The 26,428-nt window shown below is 36.7% G+C and overlaps 1 protein-coding gene and 1 long non-coding RNA gene across 2 annotated transcripts in view; both read right to left on the reverse strand.

The window, feature by feature from the left end:
- SAMTOR (S-adenosylmethionine sensor upstream of mTORC1) overlaps positions 1-7,660 on the reverse strand; it is a 118,473-nt gene extending 110,813 nt beyond the window's left edge. Inside the window, exon 1 of the mRNA XM_004046071.3 lies at positions 7,324-7,660. Coding sequence (XP_004046119.1) covers positions 7,324-7,483 — 160 coding nt within the window. The 5' untranslated portion in view covers positions 7,484-7,660. The remainder of the gene's footprint in view (positions 1-7,323) is intronic.
- A 15,135-nt stretch (positions 7,661-22,795) lies between these two features.
- Positions 22,796-25,026, reverse strand: LOC134756418 (uncharacterized). The gene is made up of 2 exons (XR_008667541.2): positions 24,837-25,026; positions 22,796-23,051 (listed from the first exon to the last, which is right to left on the reverse strand). It is a non-coding gene; the product is annotated as an uncharacterized lncRNA (long non-coding RNA).
- Between the last annotated feature and the right edge of the window lie 1,402 nt (positions 25,027-26,428).

The following is a 26,428-nucleotide window of genomic DNA, read 5'->3' on the forward strand; positions in this document are numbered from 1 at the left end:
CCACCGTACCCGGCTCACTATTACCATTTTTATTACCAATATACAGAGAGACATACATTATACCCACTACAACATCCTTATGAGAACAAATAAAGATACCATAATGAGTGTAAGGATATATTTACCATTATATTTATAGAAAAATAGAATGCTATTCAGAATAACTTGGACCACTTAAAAATGGGTAAAATTAATCTAATATACTCAATTTAAGAAGACATGAGCATAAATTAGAAAAGATGGGTATCCACAAGTTAAACTTTTAAAGTTATGAATATAAAAAGATAAAACTCAACTATCTGGAAATATTTACATTAGCTTCTTTTGTGTGTGTGCCTTAAATCTACAAGGCCTGGTGCTACGTACTAAGGCTACAGAGATAAAAGGCAGAGTTTTACTCAAGAAACTAAGTTTAGTAGATAAAACAGACAAATGAACTGGTAAGTTATAAATACCATAAAGGTAGGCACAATCATGCTATGGAAGCACAAGGTAAGAGGGGCACTTAGGTAGGGGCACTTACTTATGTAGGATTCTGTGCTAGGTGCTGTACACAACTGTGTTTGTGGGGATGAGGTTGTGATGATTAATAAAAACCCAGATCTTTGTTTCAAGAGTTTACATTACAATAAACTGGCCTAAAAGACCAACCACGAAGAGGTCATTTCAAAAGAGGCCTGAAGATCGGACTCTAAGCCATAATCCTTAATAATCTAGATTTAAAGTTGTTAAAAACAGTATGCTGCTAAACTTCCAGTACATCAGTACTTCTGATTTAAACAGGAACATTTTAGAAAATTTTACTTGAATTGGTGGGGGAAGGAAGAGGGGCAGGGGTAATGCCCAGGAGCCATCCAATCCTTAATGCTACCCTGAAGACATAAAGACAGAATAGCTACAGTTAACATCTCTATTATTTTTGTTACTTGAAGAGGGTAGGGATCCTGCTGCTTTTGCTAATTAGCAAGGACTAGTAAAAACAGGAGCTCCAAAAGTACTGTATGATAAAACAGGAAAGTCTCAACTTAATCGTCAAATGTGAACAATGCATGAGATTGCCCTAGGAAATTAACAAAAATACTGAAGAAGAGATGATTATAACAGGAACTATGTGACAAATGTGCCTGACTTATTTAGACACTACAGAAATGGCTACCAAAAGACAGAAAACTAATATAAAAATGTGTCAAAACTATCAATGAAGAAATTTAAAGACAACTTCTTAAAGTGTGCCTTAAAAACAAGTAGCTCCTTACACAGTGGTGTAGCGAGACTACCTATTATCGAAAAATCATTAACTCATTCAGTTATCTCAACTGATGTTTCACTCTGTATACTGTATTTTTAGGACAGAAATAAATATTTCATAGGCACGTATTAGGAAGGAATGAATGTGAAAAACAATTTGAACTCCCAGGACGAGCACATCCTTTAGTAAAGTACCCTGCTTTTCTTTGCAACAGAAAAATCTTAGTTCAATGTTTTCTCAAAAAGTGTTCCAATGATCACCTGAATTAGAATCACATGAGGGACATTAAATATGCAGATTCCTGGGCCCCAAATCTCAGATCCACCAAATTGCTTTCTGGTTACCTAAGAATCAGCATTTTAAAAGTTCACCGGAAGATTCTGGAGCCAACTAATGTTTTAAGAACCATTGCCTTAGACGCTTTAAAGCTGCAAACATGATATATACTTATTAAAGAAAACAAATGCACCAAAACCAACTGAAAATACTGATTTGTTTGATTTTGAAAGACTGGGACTCTTTGAAAATCAAAGCAAATCAATATTTTCTTAAGAAATATTATAGTAAACATAATTTTACGTTTTCTTGAGGACTTTAGGCTGTCACTATGAACACCTTCACTCTACTGTAAATGAAGCATAAATGGCGGCAGATACAGTTCTACTACTGTGTTGGTACCCAGCACAGCAGACACCTGATCCCTGTACTCCCTGTGTTCTGTGATGGTTCCACTTTCCTCTTCCAAACTCTAACTACTGGTGTCTTCCAAGGATCTGTCCTCAGTTCTATATTACAACCCCACTGTGCAGTTTACTTGCCTCAAAGCTTCAGCCTCCACAGAGGGCTTCCAAATCCTAAACTTCCAAAGGATAGACTGCAAACTAAATCATTACCATTATCCCTATAACAAGCCAATCTGCCTGACTACCCTGTTCCTCTTGCCTCCAACTCCTACCATGTCCAAAGTGTATGCTAACAGCTATCTACATTTTCCCAGGAAAGAAATATTGGCATCATCTTTGACCCTTCTTTATTTTCACTGAAACCGCCTATTCTGATCTTCAAAGTCTGTCTTCTTCTATTTTCATCATCACTACTGTTATTTAAGCTATTATTAACTTTAGATCAGGTTAGTATAAAAGCCTCCTTTCTCCTAGATTCCTCCTACTACAATAGCCATGTTTCTGAACCTCTTTGTCCACTGTGTACTCTGGGAGCTTTTATATATACAGATGTCTGTGCTCCACAAAGTTCCAAAGATTATACTGATGTGGAACCAAGGCTAAGAACCGCTATGTTAGTGGGTTTATTTTCCATTAAACAATCAAGGAATCTGCAACAATGCTTTTGGTTTCTAGTGTATCTTTTCAACTGCAAAAAGCCCCTAAAACGATACCTTGTCACAAAGAACACTAATAATAACAAAATCAAATAGCTAAACACTAATGTACATTGTATACCTACATGCCCTTCATTGAACTGACTATATAAATGGTCCCTTTATCTTTTAGTATTACTGATTACTGAACTCTTTTCATTATTTTTCTTCTGTTGGGAATGGCAGTTCAAACTCTCCTAGTGCAAACTTAACAGGACCTTCTGTGACAACCTTCACCTTATTTATTTCACTGATCAGGCAAATATTCTACCACAAAAAGCTTTCTGATTCTATATCAGAATAAGTATAAGAAGAACACAAAAAGAAAACAGCAAAACCTCACTTGAGAAAAGAATCTGTTCAAAGTTTCTTAAGGTCTTGGACTTGGTCAAAATTTTAAAGCAGCTGTGTTTAAAGTCCACTGAGGAAAAAAAATTAGAAAAGTTCAATTAAAAGGAGTCTCATTCTAATTTTTAAAACAACTTCAAAACTTTGTTTCTGGAAAAACACCAACATTACATTCATTCTCTTATTTTTAGACTTTTTGGTTTAAAATTATTTTAATACAAAAGCTTTTCCCCTTCTCCCACAATTCTCATTTTAAGTGTTTGCTGAAGAATAGTCAATCACAAATATATTTTTCAGCTTATCCTACACTGCCATGCTAATTCACCTGTTAAGATCACCCCCTAATTCCATGACCTTAAGAATACCTCTTTTAACAGTTTAGTACATACTTTTACTTTTTTGTGATTGATTTATAAGCTGCAGGTGTTTATGTGATAAACTGTTTTAAATCTGTTTGGTATGCAGAACAAGTAAATTCAGGGATTGAATAATTTGATAAAATGTCCTAAAGATATTCATAAGATAGGTTAAAAAAATTAAAACGAAATGGAATGAAAAGTGTACTTTTACTCCTGACAACTGCAGCCTTTTACATTTTCTTGGAATTTTTATATAAACGCTTTAAGTTTAGAAAGAGAAATGCCAGGCATAAAAGCAATCATTATAGGAATGGGTTCATGTGAATACGATTATGGAAAAAAAAAATCATACAAAGACAACCAAAAACACACATGGCTCTACTTCAGTTCTTGATTTGATACATATTTGTCAGGCTCATCTAATTAAATAATGAAGTCCCTGTTTGAAAAGCAAAACTAGTTTTTTTTATTAAAAAGCTGTCTATAACTCGTATACATTTAAAATATTTTTGGTTTACATGGAGGTCAAATTTTAAAAATTATGTATGCAAAGACAGAAAACACCTATATGTGCAAGCATATTTCCATTTATATAACCTCACTTTAAAAGACTATCTCTTAACTATCAATGGCAGACACCAGAAATACCCCTTTGCATCACCACTGCTAGGCATCTCCCTACCATTTCTTTTTAGTAACTGCTTCAGATACGAGTGCTGCCTGGAACACACCTTTATCTCTAGTTCTCACTTTACCTTTAGACAAATTGGCACAGCATCTCTTAAGTGGTGACACAGGGCAGGCCGTAAACTGGGGAAGGAAAAAGTGGTAAACGAAAAGAGTGCATTAAGCCTACCTGCTACTCTTTACAACCCTGTTCACCCTTCCCCACCCCAAGCCTGTTCATCACCATCAACTAGCATCAGTTGGGCAAATGGTTGGAGAAGAGTGGAAAAAAATCTTTTCTTATCACAGCAAAAAAGAACAACGCAACTTATTTTCATTGTTTTTCCTGTTTTATTTTCAATTCCACTAATAGAGATAAGGGAAAAGAAGGCTCTGTTCTCCAACCTCCCAGTCACTATCTAGTCCTCACTCCTGTCCTTAATATTCAGTGGCTGTTTTGCCTCCTTATTCTACCCTAACTTATTTCCTTCCCTGCCATCTCTCCCCAAAAAACCCTCACCTTGTATAGCCCCAACTCAGCTAATCATACCTATCCTATGGATCATCCATTCCCATCAATTTATATCTTTTCACCTAATGCAAATTCTAGGGCCACTTCCTGCTTCTCATTTTCCCTCCTATTCTAACATTTGGAGTCACTAATATTAGGTTTGGAGCTGGGGGTGGGGAACCTATATTATTCCCATAAAATATGTATAGTATTAATAATGAACTACCAAAGCGTCAAGAAAGTTATTTTAATCTTTTTAGGACTCCGCTCACTTATCTGTAAAATGAAGAAGCTATTAGATCACCACTCTAATATCTGGCTGACAATTTCCAGTTCCTAATAATAGGGATCTTAAACTATAGATCTGAGGTAGAATACAGGAATCGTCTAAGAGGCACCCAGTTGAATCTGCTGATCAGCCATGTTTGGGAATCACTGCTAAATGCTAAGAGGTTCCTTCTAGCCTAAAACTCCAAGATCCTAAGCTGGAATTTTCACTGCATTTGCTGGTAGAAGAATTGTGATAAAAGGGGTACAGTTTCCATAGTTATTGGTGCTATATAGTTCAGGTATGTTACTGATTCAATGGGCCTTTGCAGACTGATCTAGCACTTAAGCAAACTTCAGATTACGATAACAGCTGACTTGCAAATGAACTTGTAAAATATGTTTACAGACTGGGGACCATCAGCACAATACTAAGTCCTCAAAGTAAAACACTAAAAATTATTTCCTTAGTATTATTATGTGCACAGAGTTTTTCACAGATGACTTTTTTACTACTAATATTTAGCCTATATGTCAGAAATAAAGGTAGAAGAAGCATGCTCATTAGGATCACTTATTCTGCTAATTCACTGATGGGGCTTTGTATATCATTCAAGCAAAGCCTAGAGAAGTCTAGATCACCGGTGAAATTCAGGGTATTAAAACGCCTAAAGAATAGTCTCATTCAAATGTTTAAACTGCCAGGACTTTAACTCCCCAGAAGCACACTAGATCATTCACTTATGAACTCCATGCATCTATTCTAGATCTGGTAACTTCCAATTCTCATAAACAAGAGTTCCTGTGGTTAATACTCAGGCTTAAAACATGGTTAAACATGTGGGAACTAAGCACATATAAACAGCACTTGAAGAGATGCCACATTAGTGTGTTAATTTGAGTGGAACCTATTCACTTATGAATAAATGAATAATGAAATCATTAAAAGGTAAAAATAGAAATGGAATTCTATGCTAGTCATTTTTCTCTTTAAAAAGATGCACTTAAATTTGTACAAAATAGCAGGATAAATTGCAGGAAAATGTGTCCATTTATTTCCTAATTTCTCCACATAACATAAAATCTACAGTGAATGCCATTATGTAAGAGCATTCTTTGAACATCAAGAATGATGCAGTTGTTGCTATGGTAACTACTCATTTTATTGACTAAATTGTGGGTCTGGGTAGCATTCTTTCAAAAAACATATTTCACCATCCTAAGTAGGTCTGATAAGACTCTTTCTATTGCTACCTGTTAAACAATAACTACAAGCCCCATTTGGGGATGATTAAACAGCCTCTATTAAAAGCTAAGCTTGATTTGCTAAGGAAAGAAACCTTTAAAGTTTGAAAAATGAAACATATCAACTACATTCAAAAGAACAAAGGATACTTAGTTTTAACTTTCTAGAGTAGTTGAAACGTGTGTATAAATCAACAGTAACATGATCTTACCTGTCTGTATTCCTTCACTGCCATAATTTTCCTTCTAATCCTAAATTATTAACTAAGTATAGGACTAACACCAGAAGCCTGCTGACTTTTCAGTTTGCAATTAAGCTAAAATGAGAACCAGTGGAAAGCTTTCCTCATTTCGATACTCAGGAGAAGTCTCTTTCCCAAGCCTATGAAAACAGAATTTTCACTGTCAAAATCTTATAAAACAGCTGTGTACAAAAGCCTATATTTAAAGATATCAAGGATAACTGTAGACTCCAACTATAAACACTCTTCAGGCACAGGCAAAAGCCACTAAGGCTTCTTCCCCTATGAGCTTCCACAGAGGGGGTTCTCACCAGAACCCCATCCATGGAAGCCGAGGGTGGGCTTTATCGGCATGTGTCTTTAGGAAGCTTCCAATACAAACGGTATTTTCAGAACCTGCCCAGATCTCTTCCTCACCGCCTAAATAAACAGTAAGAGCAAGTACTTAAGAAACAGGAGTGGGGGCCACGAGTGTAGCCCGCCCCCTTTTAACAATGTGAAGTCCAGTCAGCTAAAAGGCCTGCTGGCTTCCCAGCCCTGGAAGCCAACGCGAGGAAAGCTCGGCATGGTTGTAGGAATGAAGTACTAGGAAGGGGGTCTGATAAGGAAGCAAATGGTACAGCCGGTAGGTCAAGCGTAAAGGAGGGACAACTCAGGTTTCTTTCCGTCTTTTACAAATGGATTTTACCTGTCTTGTTTTACCTCGGCGTCTCTTGCAAAAAGCGACCCCCACCTCCTCTGTGAGCGTGTATGTGTTTGTGTGTGCCGTGACAACAACCTCAGCACCCCGGCTGGGGACAGGGGCTTGGAGGGGGTGGGGACTCAATTCCTTTACAGGCCTAGAACTCTCCCGAAGGGCCCTCAAAGAAAAGGGGGCGGAGAGGAGAGCGTCTGATGCCGACTGGGGGCTCAGACCAGGCCCGGGAGAGCAGCAGCGGCTGCGGGGACGTGCAGATCCTTTACGTTTTAATGGTGGCCTCTTTGGAGGACGGAAGAGGTGACAAGCGGTTGGGGGTGATGAGGCCTCCCCTTCCTCCCTCACTCAGCGCGCTGTTTACCTTCTCGGTACTTCTTGCGGAGCCGCCGGTGGACGCTCTTCACCACACCGGAGAGCTTCTCCTGCTCCAGTTTCCGCTCCTGCTCCCGGGGCGGCGGAGTGTTCGGGGACCCGGCCCTCTGCCCACGAGCAGTATTTCGGCCGCCGGCCCCTGGCTCCATATCGCAGCCGCCGCCGCCGCCGCCGCCGCCGCCCCTCAGGCCCCCGCAGACGCTCCCCAGATGGAGGAGGTGGGGGAGGAGGAGGGAGCTGCGGAGGCAGCAGCCAGAGGAGGAGGCAGAGGAGCCGGAGCGACAGCCTTGGAGGTGGACCCTCACCCAAAAGTGCAAGCTGATTGGTGAATTTTGAGGGCTGGGCGGAAACGGAAAAGGCTAAGGGCCAATGGGCAGAAAGCGCCGGCGGCGAACCCGGTTGTTTGGGAAGGCGAGCAGCTGGAGGAGGCGGAGCTTGCGGGGATAGGGAGGCTGAGGCAGTGGGAGCTCTAGGCCTGGGTGCTCATCTCTTCCCCACCCTCCTCGGATTCTGTGCGCAGGCGCTGTGGCCCGGCCTCGGGAGACGAGCTGTGAGCAACGCGCGTGCGCGTCTCAGTTTGCTTAGTTTGGGCTTTTTTACAGCTTGGCTTTCTGATGTCTTCCATCATTTTCATCCCCTACACTTTATAATCTGTTGCGATGCGGCCAGGGTGCTCTGCTTGAACCTCCGCTGCACCTTGTCACATGTAGGTTCCCTTTAGTTACTTGCGCTTTGAGATGACGTTACACTTCAGGGACCTCGAGCACACAAGCTTTCTAAGGTTCAAGGAGAGGTCTGGCTACCAAATGCTGATTTAATTCTCAGGTCGACAGTGGTTAATGCCTGCAGTACTACTGCTGGGCAAAGGACATAGAAAATGCGAAAAGGAGAGGGCCAAGAAAAGCAACAGGAGATGCAGGAGGACAATAAGGAACGATGGAAAACTCACAGCAGATGCCCTCAAGAACTTTTGTAGTGACCACGGTGTTAATAAGCAGCCTTCCCTGATCTTATTCGCATCAGCACTCTGAGCTTTTATGGTCAGCTCAGGTGACCTCCTGTCCTTTAATTTGGAGAGTTAGTCTATGCGGAGTGTATCTAAGTGGGTTTGGTAACCTATTCACCCTCCTCCACTTCTTTTCCATCTCTTGGGGAACGCGATTGTTGACTTCTGTCCCAGAAAGGTGGAACACTGCTCTCTGGAGAGAGGTAGACTGCATTGGCTCCTGAAGTGGTACTGAGGCTGCTGGAGTGTCAGAGATTGAATAGACCGAGAGCCCCTAATGAGTTGTGTTGGATTGTGTACCACTTCCCCATTGCAGGTGTTGGTTACGTGACAGTCTATGGAAATGATTGCAATGGTAACATTTTGATAATGATTTTCTAACTACGAATAAAGCTTGCATTATGTAACTGTTTTATATGCTACCTTCTTTATATTGAATACGCTGAAGAGCAAAGAATTATACACACTGTCTAGGACACAAGAGAAGCGGGAGGTGAAGGGAGATTGATGGAATTTAAAGGCGGAAGATGTGTCCCTACAGCACAGTGAAGAGACAGATCAAACACAAAGACAAGGACATATAAACTTCAAAAGAACTCCTTATAATTATGGAGAGAAGTTAAGCGGAAGTGCCTAATAAATTGAAAATATGGTGGTCTTATTTGGGGGAATTTCATTTGGGAAGAAAGGGGAGCTTGAATTACATGTCTCTTTTGGCTCTTTCCATATTTTAATACATATGGAAGGCAAATAATGGTGCAGATATTCGAAAGATACAATGATAGTAAAAAGAGCATTAAATTTCACTTGTGCTGAACTGTAGTTTTATTTTTTAAAAAAGAACTTTTCAGCATAATACTAGCAAATGAACTTTTAAGGCCTCTTAACTGAAGATGTTCACTGAAGGAAATTTGGAAAATACAGAAAAGAGTAAAGAAAATAAGTCATCTGGACTGAGAGATAACAACTGTTAACATTTTTTCTTTGTTTGTATATACTAATTTCAAATAGGATATTTCTTGATGCCTATGTGGCAATCTATTGTATGAATAGCCTACTATTTCATTAACCAATTCCCAGTTATTGTAGATTTATGTTTTTTCCAGCTTTTTTGTATTACAGATAATGTCATGACAAACACATTTGCACACAAGTATTTGTCCATTTCTTTAATTATACATTCCATCAGGCTAAACTCCTAAAAGTTCAATTTCTGAAGCAAAGGGTCAAACATGTTAGGGTTTTGATGTATATTATGAAATTGCCTTTTCTGAAAGATAGTAGCAGTTTATGCCATGTCCAGTAGTACCTATGGGTGTTTATTTCATTGCACCCTTACCAAAGGTAGGTATTACAATTTACAAAGTCATTAATGAGATTTTAAAAACATGTCTATTTTTTAATAAATATGTGGAATTTCCTGCTGTTTCATAACTAGCTATTCTTATTGGTATAATATTTAACTTAAAATACCAACGTAAGAATAAATAAAAGGAACTTATTTAAGACTATCTAGTTGTCGTTGTTCAAGCAGATTGAAGAGTCCTACCTTTTAAAATTACTTTTTGACTTCACACTTTCTTGAAAAGCAACCGAAGAAATAACAATTGGACAGCCAGATTTTATTTAAAGAAAATGAAATCTTTTTATTTTCTTTAATTTTATTTAAAAAATGTTTTATTTAAAATTTTCATTTAAAAAATTTAAAATTTTTTATTATAAAATAAAGATTTTATTTTAAAAATAAAAATAAGATTTATTTTATTTTATTTTATTTTGAGATGGAGTTTCACTCTTGTTGCCCAGGCTGGAGTGCAGTGGCGCATTCTCGGCTCACTGCAACCTCCGCTTCCTAGGTTCAAACGATTCTCCTGCCTCAGCCTCCCGAGTAGGTGGGATTACAGGCATGCGCCACCATGCCCGGCTAATTCTGTATTTATAGTAGAGACGGGGTTTCTCCATATTGGTCAGGCCGGTCTCAAACTCCCGACCTCAGGTGATCCACCCACCTTGGCCTCCCAAAGTGCTGGGATTACAGGTGTGAGCCACGGCGCCAGGCACAGATTTTATTTTAAAGATGCATGAGTTCAAATGAGGTATAGGCCAACGTGTCCTGAGAAATATTTTAAGGTGATTTTTTTCCACTGACTATCCACCACAGCACAAAAGGGAGTTTATAACTACTTTCCTCCTGTGTAGTTAGTAATATTACAAAAAGCTTTCTATCTGTTAAGGTTGCTGAGGAATCATAATGGAATTCTCCATTTAAGTGAAACAACTGTCCTAATTGCTGATAAAATGGATTCACTGAAGGAAGCAGGCTTGGTGCCATATTCAATGAGCATATCCTATGCCCAGGAAAATGTCAGCAACTTTCCCCCCTTTGTGGTGACAGGTTTTTATTTACTGTAAATATCTTGTTTTAAAAAATTCTCTCATTATTTTAAATGCCTGTTTGGGAAAGAGGATGTTGGAATAAAACACTCTTCACTGAGCAGGACAAACCAGTCTGGGAAGCAGAGGCTTTTCTAATGACTGCTCTAAACCCCTGATAAGTAAATTTCTCATCCTCATTCTTTGCCTTACCTAACCAGCTTCTGTACCTAATTCCTTACACATTAGGTAGGTCAAGTAAGCTTCCTTTGTTCAAGAACCACTCAGTACAGAAAAAATGTTTTTGGTGAGAAAAATACCTTGTCATCTTTGTTTACAGTTATATTCTTTATAAGTAACACAAATTCCTACAAAGGGTGTAAAGAGTCAACATATTGCAGTAATAAAATATGTTCTATTCCCAGTGTGAGTTTGAAAAAATTAATGGGTGATGAAAAGTCAACTTAAAAATCCATATCAAAATCTGGGATGAGGCACTGAGGTAACCAGTAGATTCTGGGTGTGCTTTGTAAAAGTGTTGTACATTTCATTCTGACCCTCTTGAGTATTGCTGTAGAAGAGAGAAGACTACATAATAGAAATTGGGGTTCTTGGCCAAATTTGGTGGCTCACACCTGTAATCCAGGCACTTTGGGAGGCTGAGGTGGGAGGATCACTTGAGACCAGAAGGTCGAGGCTGCAGTGAGCCATGATTGTGCCGCTGTACTCCAGCCTGGGTGACAGAGTGGGACCCTGTCTCAAACAAAAAAAAGAAAGAAAGAAAAAAAAGAAATTGGGCTTCTTTGAATGATCTAAGGCATTATTTATTTTTATTCTTCAGTGACTTGGTATTATCTGCTTTGGCCCTCTTTATTATAAAAATCATAAAAGCAATTAGACTTTAATGTTGCATAATAAAAGTATTAATATTAAACTTCTGTTTCTAAAACATAAAAATGTTAAAACAACAGTGTATGTCAATTGTGCAAAAAGACTTGATCAGCTTTATTATTGAAGATACAGCTGTATTCCAAGCTGGACAAATCTTTGGTTCATGACTATTTAGAAATAGAATCTTTAGGAATTCAATTAAAATGAGGACTGGAAAAGTAAAATCTATAGTATTTTGAAAATATTTACCACTCTTTCCAAAATTCTTACCCATGAATATAAAAAATCCATGAAGTTTAAATGATTTTTTGTATTCAGAATTTTAAAAAGTAGATGTATCTTTAGTTGAGCACATTATAGAGAAATTGTTAAGCCTTTTGTTTTTCATATTTTATTTCAAATCATAGAAACTTTCTTTGGAAAATTCTGTAATGTTTTGATAGAGACAAACAGAGAACTAACAAGAAAAATATTTTTAGTGATATATTTCTATTCAATATGGCAGATTACAACTTAAAAATCCTTCTATTTACTAAAAATTAAAAGGGTTATTTTCTTTAAAAATTTATGTCTTTAACTACTATTTTAATGACTTCCCTGCAATTCATAATTTAACTGCGAACATTAAAAGTATTCAAAATAACACATAGATTTGTTATCTTTCAAAAGTTAATAGACTGGTGTTAACCAAGTGACAATCATTAATTAATGCTTACCTCAAAATACAATTATAAAACTATTTTGTGATATACTAATTTGTGAAATATATCTGATAATCATAACAGGGCTAATGTAGGAATAGATCTACATAAAAAAGAAGTATACTTCTTCTAAGTGATAATGTCCTTACAATGAAATGTAGGACTAAAATTTTCTGTGTCCTAATTCCAGCCTTGCATTAACCAACAGAGCAAGGTTCTCTGAGCCTTATTTATCCTCTGTCAAATGTAAAATGAAGAGGTTGGATTTGACTAGTGTTTTTCAATTTTTTTTTTACTGTGACTCTAGTAAGAAATACATACTACCTGATGGCACAGGACACTTAGACATATACTCTACATATATATATATGTACTCTACATATATATGTACATATATGTACTCTACATATATATGTACACATATGTACTCTACATATATATGTACATGTATGTACTCTACATACATGTACATATATGTACTCTACATATATATGCGTATCTATGTACTCTACATATATATGCGTATCTATGTACTCTACATATATATGCGTATCTATGTACTCTACATATATATGCGTATCTATGTACTCTACATATATATGCGTATCTATGTACTCTACATATATATGCGTATCTATGTACTCTACATATATATGCGTATCTATGTACTCTACATATATATGCGTATCTATGTACTCTACATATATATGCATCTATGTACTCTACATATATATGCATCTATGTACTCTACATATATATGCGTATCTATGTACTCTACATATATATGCGTATCTATGTACTCTACATATATATGCGTATCTATGTACTCTACATATATATGCGTATCTATGTACTCTACATATATATGTATCTATGTACTCTACATATATATGTGTATCTATGTACTCTACATATATATGTGTATCTATGTACTCTACATATATATGTATATATGTACTCTACATATATATGTATATATATGTACTCTACATATATATATAATAAATATATATATATAAATTTATACCCACATATATAATGAGGACAAAAGTTTCACCAAGCAATACTTATCTTCACTAATGCAGTGCATGGTGGTATTTTCCATTCTATTTTTAGTTTTTTAAAACTATAGGGTGCACTACGTTGATTTTATGGCCCTCTAATGAATCACGGCCTAAAATTTATAAAATACTGGCAATTGGAAAGATCCCTTTCAGTCCCCAAACCACAGTAATTCTATGACTCACACTGATTTTGAGAAAGCTTTATGAGATGTACCTTACCATGTTGAGTCTACTCAGTCCTTTCAAACATCATTTTTACCTTGGGAGATTTCTTACATTCTGAATGCGGGCTCAGAGAAGTGACCTAGACTCTGCTAACCATAGTCTCTGAATGAAGTGTGTATTTGGAAGAGAGCAAAATGACGAAATAGAAGCTATAGGGAATCTTTTGGCCTGTTGAGGGAGAGTGGAGGTGTAGTTCTTCTGGGATCACCAAGCCCAAGGGTCTACCTTCCAGTGTCTAACATTTGCTTTATAAGCCAAATAATAGGGGCAATGGGTCTTTCCCAGAGTCGTTGCTGAGTCGACTTATGTGGGGATCTGGGCTGCGTAGTCTCCAAGTCTGCCTCTCTCATCCTTCTGGAGATCTGGGATGCCTTTTCTATTTGAACTCGCTGAAGTGAGTTGTATTTTTTTATTGCACAGAGGTGGCTAGTGCTGAGACATTCTGGAAGAGAATTAGGTGATCGAGAAGCAGTGTTTGCTAGCTTTCTCTGTGACTTGAAGTGATCTGCTATCTGCTAGGTTACTTGGTTTCCTAGCTGTCAGATAATGACGACTTACCATTCCTACCTCAGAAAGTTGTGTGAATAAAAAGAAATTACGGACTGAAAGTGTTTCAAAAAGTTAAGAAAGTACAAATGTGAATAAATGGTATAGATGTAAATTGTTTCTAAGGGGCCAGAAAAAGTGAAATTTTTCTAAATGCAGGAAGCTAAATTTACACTTCTTTTATTAAATGTACATCAGTCTCTTTTTATATTTTAATAGTTTATCACTGACTTCCCATTTTTTTCTTTTCCTGAAGGTAGAACATATTCCCATATTAGCTCTGAAATTACAAGGTTTTATATGTCCAAGTATGAAGTAATCACCATATAATTCCATATAATTCCTAAAGTTGACTGTTATCTCTCCCCCAAAGTTTTTGTAAGATAATTAGAATAAATGTTTTATGAAAAGCCAGATCAGAATTTGCTACCATATTTTAATAAACATATTTCTTTTTTAAAAATTATATATATTTAATTATTTTAAAAAAATTTTTCTTTTTAGAGATAGGGCCTTGCTGTGTTGACCAGGCTGGAGTGTAGCAGCGCAATCATAGTTCACTGTAACCTCAAACTCCTGGGCTCAAGTGATCATCCCCCCTCAGCCTCCTGAGTAGCTAGGACCACAGGTGCATGTCACCATGCCTGGCTAATTAAGTTTTTTTTTTCTTTTTTAGAGATGGGGGTCTTGCTGTGTTGCCCAGGCTGGTCTTGAACTTCTGGTCTCAAGGGATCCTCCCTGCCTTGCCTTTCCTAAAGCAATGGGATTACAGGCATGAGTCATTGTTCCTGACCACATGATGTTTTGATATACACAGTGGAATGGTTACTGCAGTCAAGCAAGTTAATATACACATCTTCTCATATAGTTACCTTTCCCTCCTTGTGTGTTAAAAGCACCTGAGGTCTATTCTCTCAGCAAATTTCCAGCATGCAGTGCAATACTATTAAGTATAGTCCTCATGCTATACATTGGATCTTTAGTCTTACTCTCTAGACTTATTCATCCTACATACAACTACAGCTTTGCACCCTTTTACCTCCATCTCCCCATCCCCTTTGTGTGTTCCCAATCCCCACCTCTAGTAACCACCATTCTACTCTCTGTTTCTATGTATTTGTCTTTTTTTTTTGAGATTCCAGATGCAGTTTTAATTTACTTCACCATGTAATTCAAATCACTACCATTTGAAAGTGACCATATCATTCAAATCACTACCATTTGAAAGTGTACAAGGGCCTTATTAATTATTATGCTAAGACAATAGGCATACATTGGGACTTTCTCAGACAAACTGAGATGTGTGATATGTGGCCACCCTTCTTACACTTCAGTAATTTCTACAAAAACAGGAGGACAGATCAACAACCCAGTAGAAAAATGGATAAAGGATATGAACAAATGATGATGATGGCAATAAGAGTAACCACTTACATGGTGCTTATTATGTTCTAGGCACTGTTCTTGATATTTCTGCATACGAATTATTTTATCTTTACAACAACCCTATGAGGAAACTGAGGTACAAATGAAGAAACTAAAGTAAGAACATTTAAATAGTTCATACAAAGAAATATAAATTGTTCTTAAATATATCAAAATATACTCACCTTATTCATAGTAAAAGAAATAAAAAACTGTGCTCTGATGACATTTTTCATCTATGAGATTTACAAAGATCTAAAAATTGAGAATATACATTTTCTATTGCCTTTGGATGGCAATTTGGCAGTAACTATCAAAAGTATAAATATCTATACCCTTTGAGGTGTCAATCCCATTTTAAAGAATTTATTCTTCAGCTATGTACATACATGTAGGAAATTATGATTGTACAAGGTTATTTATTGTGGAATTTTTGTAGTGGCAAAGAATTGGAAATAATCTCAATGTCCCTCACTAAGACACTGATTAAATAAATTATGGAACATCCTTACAGGCCATTTTATGGCCCTACATCCAGGGCCATAAAAATGAATGAGGAAACTTTTAATGTGCAGATCATGGAGGGTGAGAATTGGGTTCCTGGGAGGCAAGAGTGGGAGGGATGCTCTGTATTCTTCTATAATTTTGGAGTTTTGAACCATATGAATACTATCTACATTTTTAAACTATGCATTTTTATTTTATCTCTTTTTAAAATTTCAATAGCTTTTGGTGAACAGGTGGTTTTTGGTTACAGTGATAAGCTCTTTAGTGGTGATTTCTGAGATTTTGGTGCACCTGTCACCTGAGCAGTGTACACTGTACCCAATGTGTAGTCTTTTATCTCTCACCCCCCTCCCATCCTTCCCCACAAGTCTCCAAAGCCCATGATATCATTCTTAAGCCTTTGCATTCTCACAGCTTAGCTCCTACTTATAAGTGAGAACATACATTATTTGGTTTTTCATTCCTGAGGGTTACTTCACGTAGAATAATGGCCTCCAGCTCCATCCAAGTTGGTGCAACATACATTATCTCATTTCTTTTTATGACTGAGTGCATATATACCACACTCGATGGTGTATATATACCACATTTTCTTTATCCACTCATTGATTGATGGGCAGGTATGTTGGTTCCATATTTTTGCAATTATGAGTTTTGCTGCTATAAACATGCATGTGCAAGTGTCTTTTTCATATTATGGCCATTCTTGCAGAAGTAAGGGGGTATCTCATTGCAATTTTAATTTGCATTTCCCTGATAATTAGTGATGTTGAGCATGTTTTCATATATTTGTTGACTGTTTATATATCTTTTTTGAGAATTATTTATTCATGTTCTTTGCCCACGTTTTGATGGGATTATTTCTTTCTTTTCTTGCTGATTTGTTTGAGTTCCTTATAGATTCTGGATATTAGTCCTCTCTCAGATTCATGCTTTGTGAATATTTTCTCCTACTCTGTGGGTTATGTGTTTACTCTGCTGATTCTTTCTTTTGCTGTACAGAAGCTTTTTGGTTTAATTATGTCCCATTTATTTATTTTTGTTTTTGTTGCATTTGCTTTGGGTTCCTGGTCATGAATTCTTTGCTTAAGCCAATGTCTAGAAGGGCTTTTCTGATGTTGTCTTCTAGAATTTTTATGGTTTCAGCCCTTAGATTTAAGTCGTTGATTCATCTTGAGTTGGCTTTTGTATAAGGTAAGAGATGAGGATCCAGTTTCATTATCCTACATGTGGCTTGCCAATTATCCCAGCACCATTTGTTGAATAGGGTGTCCTTTCTCCATTTTATGTTTTTGTTTGCTTTGTCAAAGATCAGTTGGCTATAAGTATTTGGCTTTATTTCTGAGTTCTCTATTCTGTTCCATTGGTCTATCTGCCTATTTTTATACAAGTACCATGCTGTTTTGGTAATGATAACCTTGTAGTATAGTTCAAAGTTGGGTGATGTGATGCCTCCAGATTTGTTCTTTTTGCTTTGTATTGCTTTGGCTATGCAGGTTCCATATGAATTTTAGGATTTTTTTTCTAGTTCTGTGAAGAATGATGATGGTATTTTCATAGGAATTGCATTGAATCTGTAGATTGCTTTGGGCAGTATGGTAATTTTCACAATATTGATTTCCTCCCCCCACCCCGAGCATGAGATGTGTTTCCATTTGTTTGTGTCATCTATGATTTCTTTCAGCAGTTAAACATGATATTTCTAATTTTCCTAGAGCTTCTGAAAATTATTCCAAAACCCATTTCAAAAATTCTTCTTTTATTTAATAAAAATATATTGAGCCATGAGTCAGAAGTCTCAATATGGTTATAATAAGTCAATTTTCCTTGGATTGACCTAAAGAATAAAAAAAGTCTCAAGCAAAATTCTGGCAATTTTTTTTTTTTTGGTAGAAATTGATAAGCTGGGACAGGCATGGTGGCTTATGCCTGTAATCCTGGCACTTTGCGAGGTGGACATGGGAGGATTGCTTGAGCCCAGGAGTTTGAGACCAGCCTGGGCAACATGGCAAAGCCCTGTCTCTACAAAAACTACAAAAATTAGTTGGGCATGGTGGTGTGTGCCTATAGTCCCAGCTATTCGGGAGGCTGAGGTGGGAGGATCACCTGAGCCCAGGAGGTTGAGGCTGTGGTGAGCCGTGATCATTGGCACTGCATTCCAGCCTGGGTGACAGAGTGAGGCTCTCTCTCAAAAAACAAACAAACAAAAAGAGATAACCTGATTCTAAAGTTCATATGGAAAAACAAAGAAACTAGAAGATCTGAAACAATTTTGAAAACACAGAAGAAAGTTGAATATTTTAAGAGTAGTATATAACCACAGTAATCAAGACAGTGTGGTATTGGCATAAATAACAGATAGATCAATGGAACAGGAGACAGAGTTCAGAAACAGACCCACATGTGTATAAATAACTGAATTTTCCACAAAGACGCAAAAGCAGTTCAGTAGAGAGTCATATTTTCAACAAATAATGCTGAAACAATCGGACATCCATATGCAAAAAAACCCTTCAAATTAACTCAAAATGGAACACAGACCTAAATATAAAACCTAAAACTATAAAACTTCTAGAAGAAAATATAGTAGAAAATCTTTATGACCTTCAGTCAGGCAATTTTTTTTTTAGGGTTGATTCAAAATACAATCCAGATAAAATTGATGACTTGGACTTCAGCAAAATCATAAACTTCTGCTCTTTGAAAGACACTGTTAAAGGACTGAAAAGATAAGCCACTGAATGGGAGAAAATATTTGAAATCGTATGTCTCATAAAGGACTAATATCCAGAATATACAAAGAGCTCTTAAAGCTAAGTAATAAGAAAACAACCAACTCCCTTCCTATACCAAATGGGAAAAAGACATGAAGACACTTCACTAAAAATGATGAACAGATGGCAAAAAAAAAAAATGTATGAGTGCTAAACATCATTAAACATTAGGGAAAAGCAAAACCACAATGAGATACCACTGTATACCTATGAGACTGGCTAAAATTCCAAAGACCGACCATACCAACAGTGAGAGGAAGGGAGAATGCTATACAATGCAGATGAAAATGTTAAATAGTAGAATCACTTTGGAGAACAGTTTGGCAGTCTGTTAAAAAGTCAAACATACACCTACTGTATGATCCAGCCATCCTACTCTGAAGTGTCACCCAAGAAAAATGAAAGTGTCTATATAAAGACTTATGTACCCATCATCACAGTAGCTTAATCTGTAAAAGCCGAAAACTGGGAACGACTCAAATGTTCATCAACAGATGAGTGGATAAACAAACTGTAGTACAGCCATACAATAGAATACTAGTCAACAAAAGGAATAAAAATAAATAAGCTATGGTTTCGCACATGACAAATGAATCTCAAAATAATTAAGCTGAGTGAAAGAAGCCAGGCAGAAAACAATATATACTGTTCGATTTCACGTATATCAAATTCTAGAAAATGCAAACTAATCTATAGTGACAGAAAACAGATCACTGGTTGCATGGGGATGGGGTGTGGGGTGATTGTTGGGTGAGATTACAAAGAAAGCATGAGGAAACTTTTGGGAGTAATGAATATGTTGATTACCTTGATTTTGGTGAGGGCTTTATGAGTCTGTACATGTGTCAAAACTTATTTTGTGTGTCAAAACAATTGTCAAAATGTCAAAAACAATTTAAATGTGGGCATTTTATTGTATATTAATATACCTCAATAAATCTATTAAAAATAATTCTGCCAGACATTCTGCTAGTCATTGCAGCTTCAGTGGCAAAATAATTTAAAAAATGTATTTTTATAAAATTTGTAGTTACTAGTAAGAGGATGCACAGCAATGAAATTTTTATTTACTATGCATAAAATAATGTAAGTAGAAATTTGATACAGGTTCATTATCTTTTTTGCTACCTAAATCAACCAAGTAATCAGTTTATTGTGAAAATAGCAAAGGCTCAGCATACCTGTTAACTGAGAAGTGGAAATGAAAGACATAAAATAATTCCTAAATATTAGTCGCTTATCAATACCCGTGACTTTAAAATACAAAATGATAGGCAAAGTTTTAAATTCTTAAACTGGTCTAATTCCAAATAATTGATAGTGGTAGGAACTGAAAATATTAATGAGTTTTGTTTTAAATTAGTTTTAGAAGAATATGTCTTTTAAAGGAAATTTTTCATGAATGTATCAAACCAGTTAAACAGAAGTGATGGTAGACTAGTTGAAGAGAAGTGTAACACATTATTTTGTTTTACTCTTTGGTTTATATTGCATGTTTTGGGAAAAGCATCAGAAAGGAAAAGTCTTTTGTTTGTTATGTAAAAATAATTATCTGCCAAGTTGGTTTTAGCCTAGAATAAATTGGCATATGAGTTTTACAAAACAATAGTTAGTAATTAACTTTTCTCAATTAAAAACACACCATAAGTGACATGGTATTTCTAAGTTGAGAAATTAGGCAAAGAAAAATTATGAGCTAGATAACCCAAAGCAGTATAGCTTATATTGGATATGTTGGGCTCCTACATGGTGATTTTACATTTTTACATGTTTCCTTTTCTTTCTACTTCATTCCATACCCCGATCCTACCTCACTTCCACCTTTTTAAATACTTGGATCTTGAAAATATTCCTGTCTTCCCTTGTTAAAAGATAAATAACATTAGAAGGGACCCTTTGAACTAAAAAATAATAATAATTAATTAACCAGTCATCATTTGACATGGAATTTAAGGATAAATACTTATGATAAATAGAAGAGAAAACTTAAAGCTAGGAAAGTGAACAATAGTGAAGCAAGAGGCCCTCTTGATTCCTTATCTCACAATTTAAACACACTTTTTTAATGTTCAGGGGTACATGTGCAGGACATACAGGTTTGTTACATAGTTAAACATGTACTTTGGTAGTTTGCTGCACAGATCATCTCATCACTTAGGTATTAAGCCCAGAATCCATTAGCTATTCTTCTTGATGCTCTGCCTCCTCCCCCCACACCCTCCAACAGGCCCCAGTGTGTGTTGTGCCCATATATGTGTCCATATGTTCTCATCATTCAGCTCCCAGTTGTAAGTGAGAATATGTGGTATTTTATTTTCTGTTCCTGTGTTAGTTTGCTGAAGATAATGGCCTTCAGCTTCATCCATGTTCCTGCAAAGGACTTGATCTCATTCCTTTTTATGGCTGAATAGTATTCCATGGTATATATGTACCACATTTTCTTTATCTAGCGTATTACTGATGGACATTTGGGTTGATTCCATGTCTTTGCTATTGTGAATAATGCTGCAGTGAACATGCGCATGCATGTATCTTTTTAATAGAATGATTTATATTCCTTTGGGTATATACCCAGTAACGTGATTGCTGAGTCAAATGGTATTTCTGCTTCTAGGTCTTTGAGGAAATGCCACACTGTCTCCCACAATGGTTGAACTAATTTACATTCCCACCAACAGTATAACAGCATTCCTTTTTCTCCACAACCTCACCAGCATCTGTTGTTTTTTAACTTTTTATTAATAGCCATTCTGACAGGTATGAGATGGTATCTCGTTGTGGTTTTGATTAGCATTTTTCTAATCATCAGTGATGCTGAGGTTTTTTTTGTTTGATTGTTGGCCACATGTATGTCTTTTGAGAATTATGTTTTCATGTCCTTTGCCCATTTTCTAATGGGTTTGTTTTTTTCTTGTAAATTTATTTAAGTTCCTTGTAGATGCTGGATATTAGACCTTTGTCAGATGAACAGATTGCAAAATTTTTCTCCCATTCTGTAGGTTGTCTGTTCACTCTCATGGTAGCTTCTTTTGCTGTATGGAAGCTCTTTAGTTTAATGAGATCCCATCTGTCAATTTTTGCTTTTGTTGCAGTTGTTTTTGGCGTCTTCGTCATGAAATATTTGTCCGTGCCTGTGTCCTGAATGGCATTGCCTAGGTTTTCTTCTAGGGTTTTCATAGTTTTTAAACCCATGCTTAATTAAGAAAAAAGTCAGTGATTCACTCAAAAATATAGTGATTTAAAATGGTATAAATCATTTATTTGCTCAAAATGCTGAAATTCAGGCAGGATGGCTCAACTATTCTTGGAGGACCCACTTCCAAGATGGTCTCATTCACCCTGCTGACATGTTGATATTGTCTATTTCAACTGGGAGCTCAGGGCCAGTGGCCTCAATTCTCTACAGGACCTCTCCACCTGGATAGGTTGGGCTTCTCAGAGCATGGTAGCCTTAGGGTAGTTAGACTTTTTACATGGTGGCAAACTTCTCACAGAGCACAAAAGAGGATACTTCCAGGCCTTTTTCAGGCCAAGTTGGTCTATTATATCTTGAGCAATTCTAATGGACCTTTGCCTAACTTGTCTCTCCTACCTATCATGCCTTTTCCATGCCTTTTTGCTAATGTACATTCTACACTTTCTCCAAGGTCCAGCACAAAGAACACTTCCTTCATGAAAAATTTCTAATTGTTCCGCCTCTGTGTGATAGCTCTTTCCTTTTGAAATCTGGCAGCTCTTATTCTTTGTACTATTCACTTCTCATTGAAAATAAGCTGTCATATTATTATTTACTTTCCTATGGATAGCATATCCTATTTCCTCAACCCACTGTATGATCCTTGAGGACACAACCCAAGGTCCGTATCTACATCAAAGTGTCCATCATGTAATATGTGCTAAATAAGTGTTTGATAGCCAGGTCAGCTGGTTGTATACTGAGGCATTTCAGTTCTTTTTAGGAGATTTTATTCTACATGAAGTGATGTACATCTTGAACTTATACAGATGCTTAAAAAAATCTATTTGAGAAGATATTTACCTGGACTACCAAAGAAGAATTTAAATTATTCATTGTAGGTATAATGAGTTCATATTATTTATTTTATAACATTTGAAATTTTTTTTTAAATTCATGTTTCTTGGTCTTTTTCAGTGACTCAAAGCAGCAGAAGCTTTTTAGGATGTTCAGCATCAATGAGGTAAGCCTAAAAAATGCAAAGATAAAACTAGTTAGCATGGAAATAATGAGTAGAAATGTTTATTAAGCTAATTGTCTTCAGCTGGAGAGAGAACTAGAGGAACTTTAATAGTATTTCTTTTCTGAACCACATTAGCTCTATCAACATAGAGCTGTGATCAACACATTAACTGATTTTGTCTTCTTCTACTCTATATGTCTGCTATTATGACTTGGAGAGTAATAAATGTACCATTATAGTGAAGGAGGAAAATTAATGCTGATAGAAACTTAACAAGGAATGGGTTGGGTCTGTAAATCATTGAATACAACCCAAGAATTGTCTTGGCATACACATGTGTCAGTATCTTCAAAAGTAGTTTCTTTTCAGGACTCTACAGTGATTTCACTTTGAAGAAGTTTCTGAACTTTTAACTCAAGGTAATGAGCCAGTTAATAGGAGAGTGGGTTTTGTAGGAAGCAATTACTACAGTTGATAGGAAATTTGAGAAAATGAGCACAAGTTGTAATGAGATTGGCAAAAAGGTCATGTGTCTGAGAGCTGAGATGGAGTAAAAGGGAAAGATGGTGGGAGACAATACCATGAATACCACTGAAAATAAATACCATGAATACCACTGAAAATAAATACCATGAATACCACTGAAAATAAGGATGAGATATATTATTGGAGCTATGTCTACAGAAGGCTATAGAATTAATTTGCCTGCAGGTAAGATGACTTCTAGAAATGTGGAAGTCAGGAGTCCATGGTTCAATTCGAGCTTTTTAATGATCTAGTTTTAGTCCAAACAATATAGTGATAAAATAAATTTTAACAGAATAAACCATTATCTAGCAGTATATACTTCAGTTGACACCATTTTGGAAAGAGTAGGTCATAGGCATTGCTTCCACTTCCTTGTCTCTCGGTCTAATTTCAGCCCACTGCAACCTGGTTTTCACCCCCCGCAACTCTGCGGAAATTGCTTCGAGAAAGGTCAGCAATGATGTGATTGTCAAATATGTTAGCCTCTTTCAGCTCTCATCCTACTTTTCTTTTCTGCAGAATTTGATTGTTTATCATTTCCTTCTTCTTAAAACTCCTTCTTGGCTTCTAAGATGCAGCTCTTATTCTTCCCATGTGTCTCTGTTTGCTCTTTATCTTTCTTTTAGTACCATCTCTTCTGCTGGAATTTTCTGAGCAAACTACTCTCTTTTCTCACTCTACATGAATTTTCTGAATGATCTTATGTGATCCTGAAGCACCAACTATTACCTATGTATCTCTCAAATACTGATTACTCAACATTCTGAAGCTTTGGATCTGACATTGAATGTACTGTAACTTTTCAGGCTCAAGATTGCCCTCTCCAATCTTGTATTTTCTTTTCTTGTTTTCCTTGTCTCAATTCTCAGCAATCCTATCTATCCTATTGCCCAAGCTAGGAATCTTGAAGTATTCATTTCCTTTACACCTTTCCTCACTACTTATATTCAAATATGGTCCATTCAACCTCTGAAATGTGTTCAGTATCTGCCCATGCCTTTCCATTGCTACTATTACTCTCCCAATACAAAAAATAGTCTCTTATTTTTTGCTTGTAACTTTTCTTAATGGTTTTCTCATTGGGCTTACCTCTTTGAATCTGGTTAATCTCCCTTCCAATCTATTATTCATATTGCTGCTGGAGTTCTCTTTTTTAAATGATGGATTTGAGCATGTTCCTTCCATGCCATGCTTAAAACAAAAACAAAAACAAAAACAAAAACACCTTCCAATAGCTTCACAGTTTGAGAACTGCCTACCTACCTTCTAACAATATTATCTTCTATGAGATCGACGATTCACAGGAATGGGCCTCCAGAAGCCAGCTGCTGATCCATAGGAATGGGCCCCCAGAAGCCATATTTATTCCAAATGTCTCCTCACTCTTCAGCCATAGTTGATTGAAACAGGAGCGAACACTTGAATGGAGTCAATTATTCTCCCCCTATAAAGACTATAATTATGAGTTATGTAGTTGCCACATTATAATATGTGGAATGGAGAAGAAGGAAACAGACTGGGAAAGAAAAGGATAAATTATTGACAAAGGACTGGCAATATTCTAGCCTCTTCTCAGGTTGTCATTGTATTCCCACTCTTGGATTCTATAGTATACCTGTACCCTTTTATTGAACAGCCCTCTTAAGTTTATTATTTATTTATTTTTTATTGTTAAGTTCACCTATGTAGACCTCTGTTATTTGCAGCTCTACTAAAAATACAAAAATTAGCAAGGCGTGGTGGCGGGCATCTATAATCCCGGCTACTCTGGAGGCTGAGGCAAGAGAATCGCTTGAACCCAGGAGGCGGAGGTTGCCGTGAGCCGAGATCATGCCACTGCACTCCAGCCTGGGGGACAGAGCAAGACTCCGTCTCAGGGTGGGGTGGGGTGGGGGGAATAGTAGCCATTCTGACTGGTGTGAGTTGGTGTCACAGTCTTTTGAGAACATCCTAATATACTATGCTCCTCTCTTTGACTTCTTAATTGACAGTCCCTCTTTCCTGGAATCATCGATCTTTTTGTCTATACTAGAGCATTCCCATCAATGCACAAATATTCTCTGGTATCTCCTCTTCAGTAATAGTTTCCTCCAGCTCTCATTTCACTTTTCTGCTTCCCTTCAAAACTAAACTTGAAAGAGTTGTCTACTTCAGCTTCTTCAACTGCCTTGCTTCCCATTCACTTTTCAGCCTACTCCTATCTGAATTTTATTTCACTCACTCTACTGAAATTGCTTCAGTTAGGATTACCAATAATCTTCATTTTGCCATATTCAGGGGATTCTTTTCTGCCCTTATCTTAGCTGCTTAGCACCACTGAGCGTATTTGATCACTTCTTCCTTCTTGAAATACTCTAGTTTTTAAGGGAGATTTTTAGATTCTGAGATTCCTCATGCTCTAGGGTTTTTTTTCCTCCCTCTCTGGTTACTCCTAGTTGGTTCCTTTTCTATCCAAATTTTAAATGGTGGAGTTGACCTATTTTTTCTCATCTATGCAGATATTTCCTCAATCCTTCCATTTGTATAAGCCAGAACTCTGGGGTTCATGTTGATTCTTCATTCTCTTTCATCCACTCAATCCCTCACCAAGTCCTAACAATTCCTTCCAAATATATTCCGAGCTGCTCACTTTTCCCCTTTGCCACAGTGATTGCAGCAATGTATTGCCTCTATCATCTCTCACCTGGACTTCTGCAAAGGCTTCCTAACTAGTCTACAAGCCTCCACTTTTGTCCACACTTGAGTCTATTCTACATATGGAAAAAGAAATAATCTTTTAAGTACACAAATTGCAACATGTCATTTCTTTGCCTAAAACTATTTAATAGATTCATGTTGTACTTAATAAAATTCAA

This window comes from Gorilla gorilla, chromosome 6, assembly GCF_029281585.2.
Source record: "Gorilla gorilla gorilla isolate KB3781 chromosome 6, NHGRI_mGorGor1-v2.1_pri, whole genome shotgun sequence".
Classification (NCBI taxonomy): domain Eukaryota; kingdom Metazoa; phylum Chordata; class Mammalia; order Primates; family Hominidae; genus Gorilla; species Gorilla gorilla.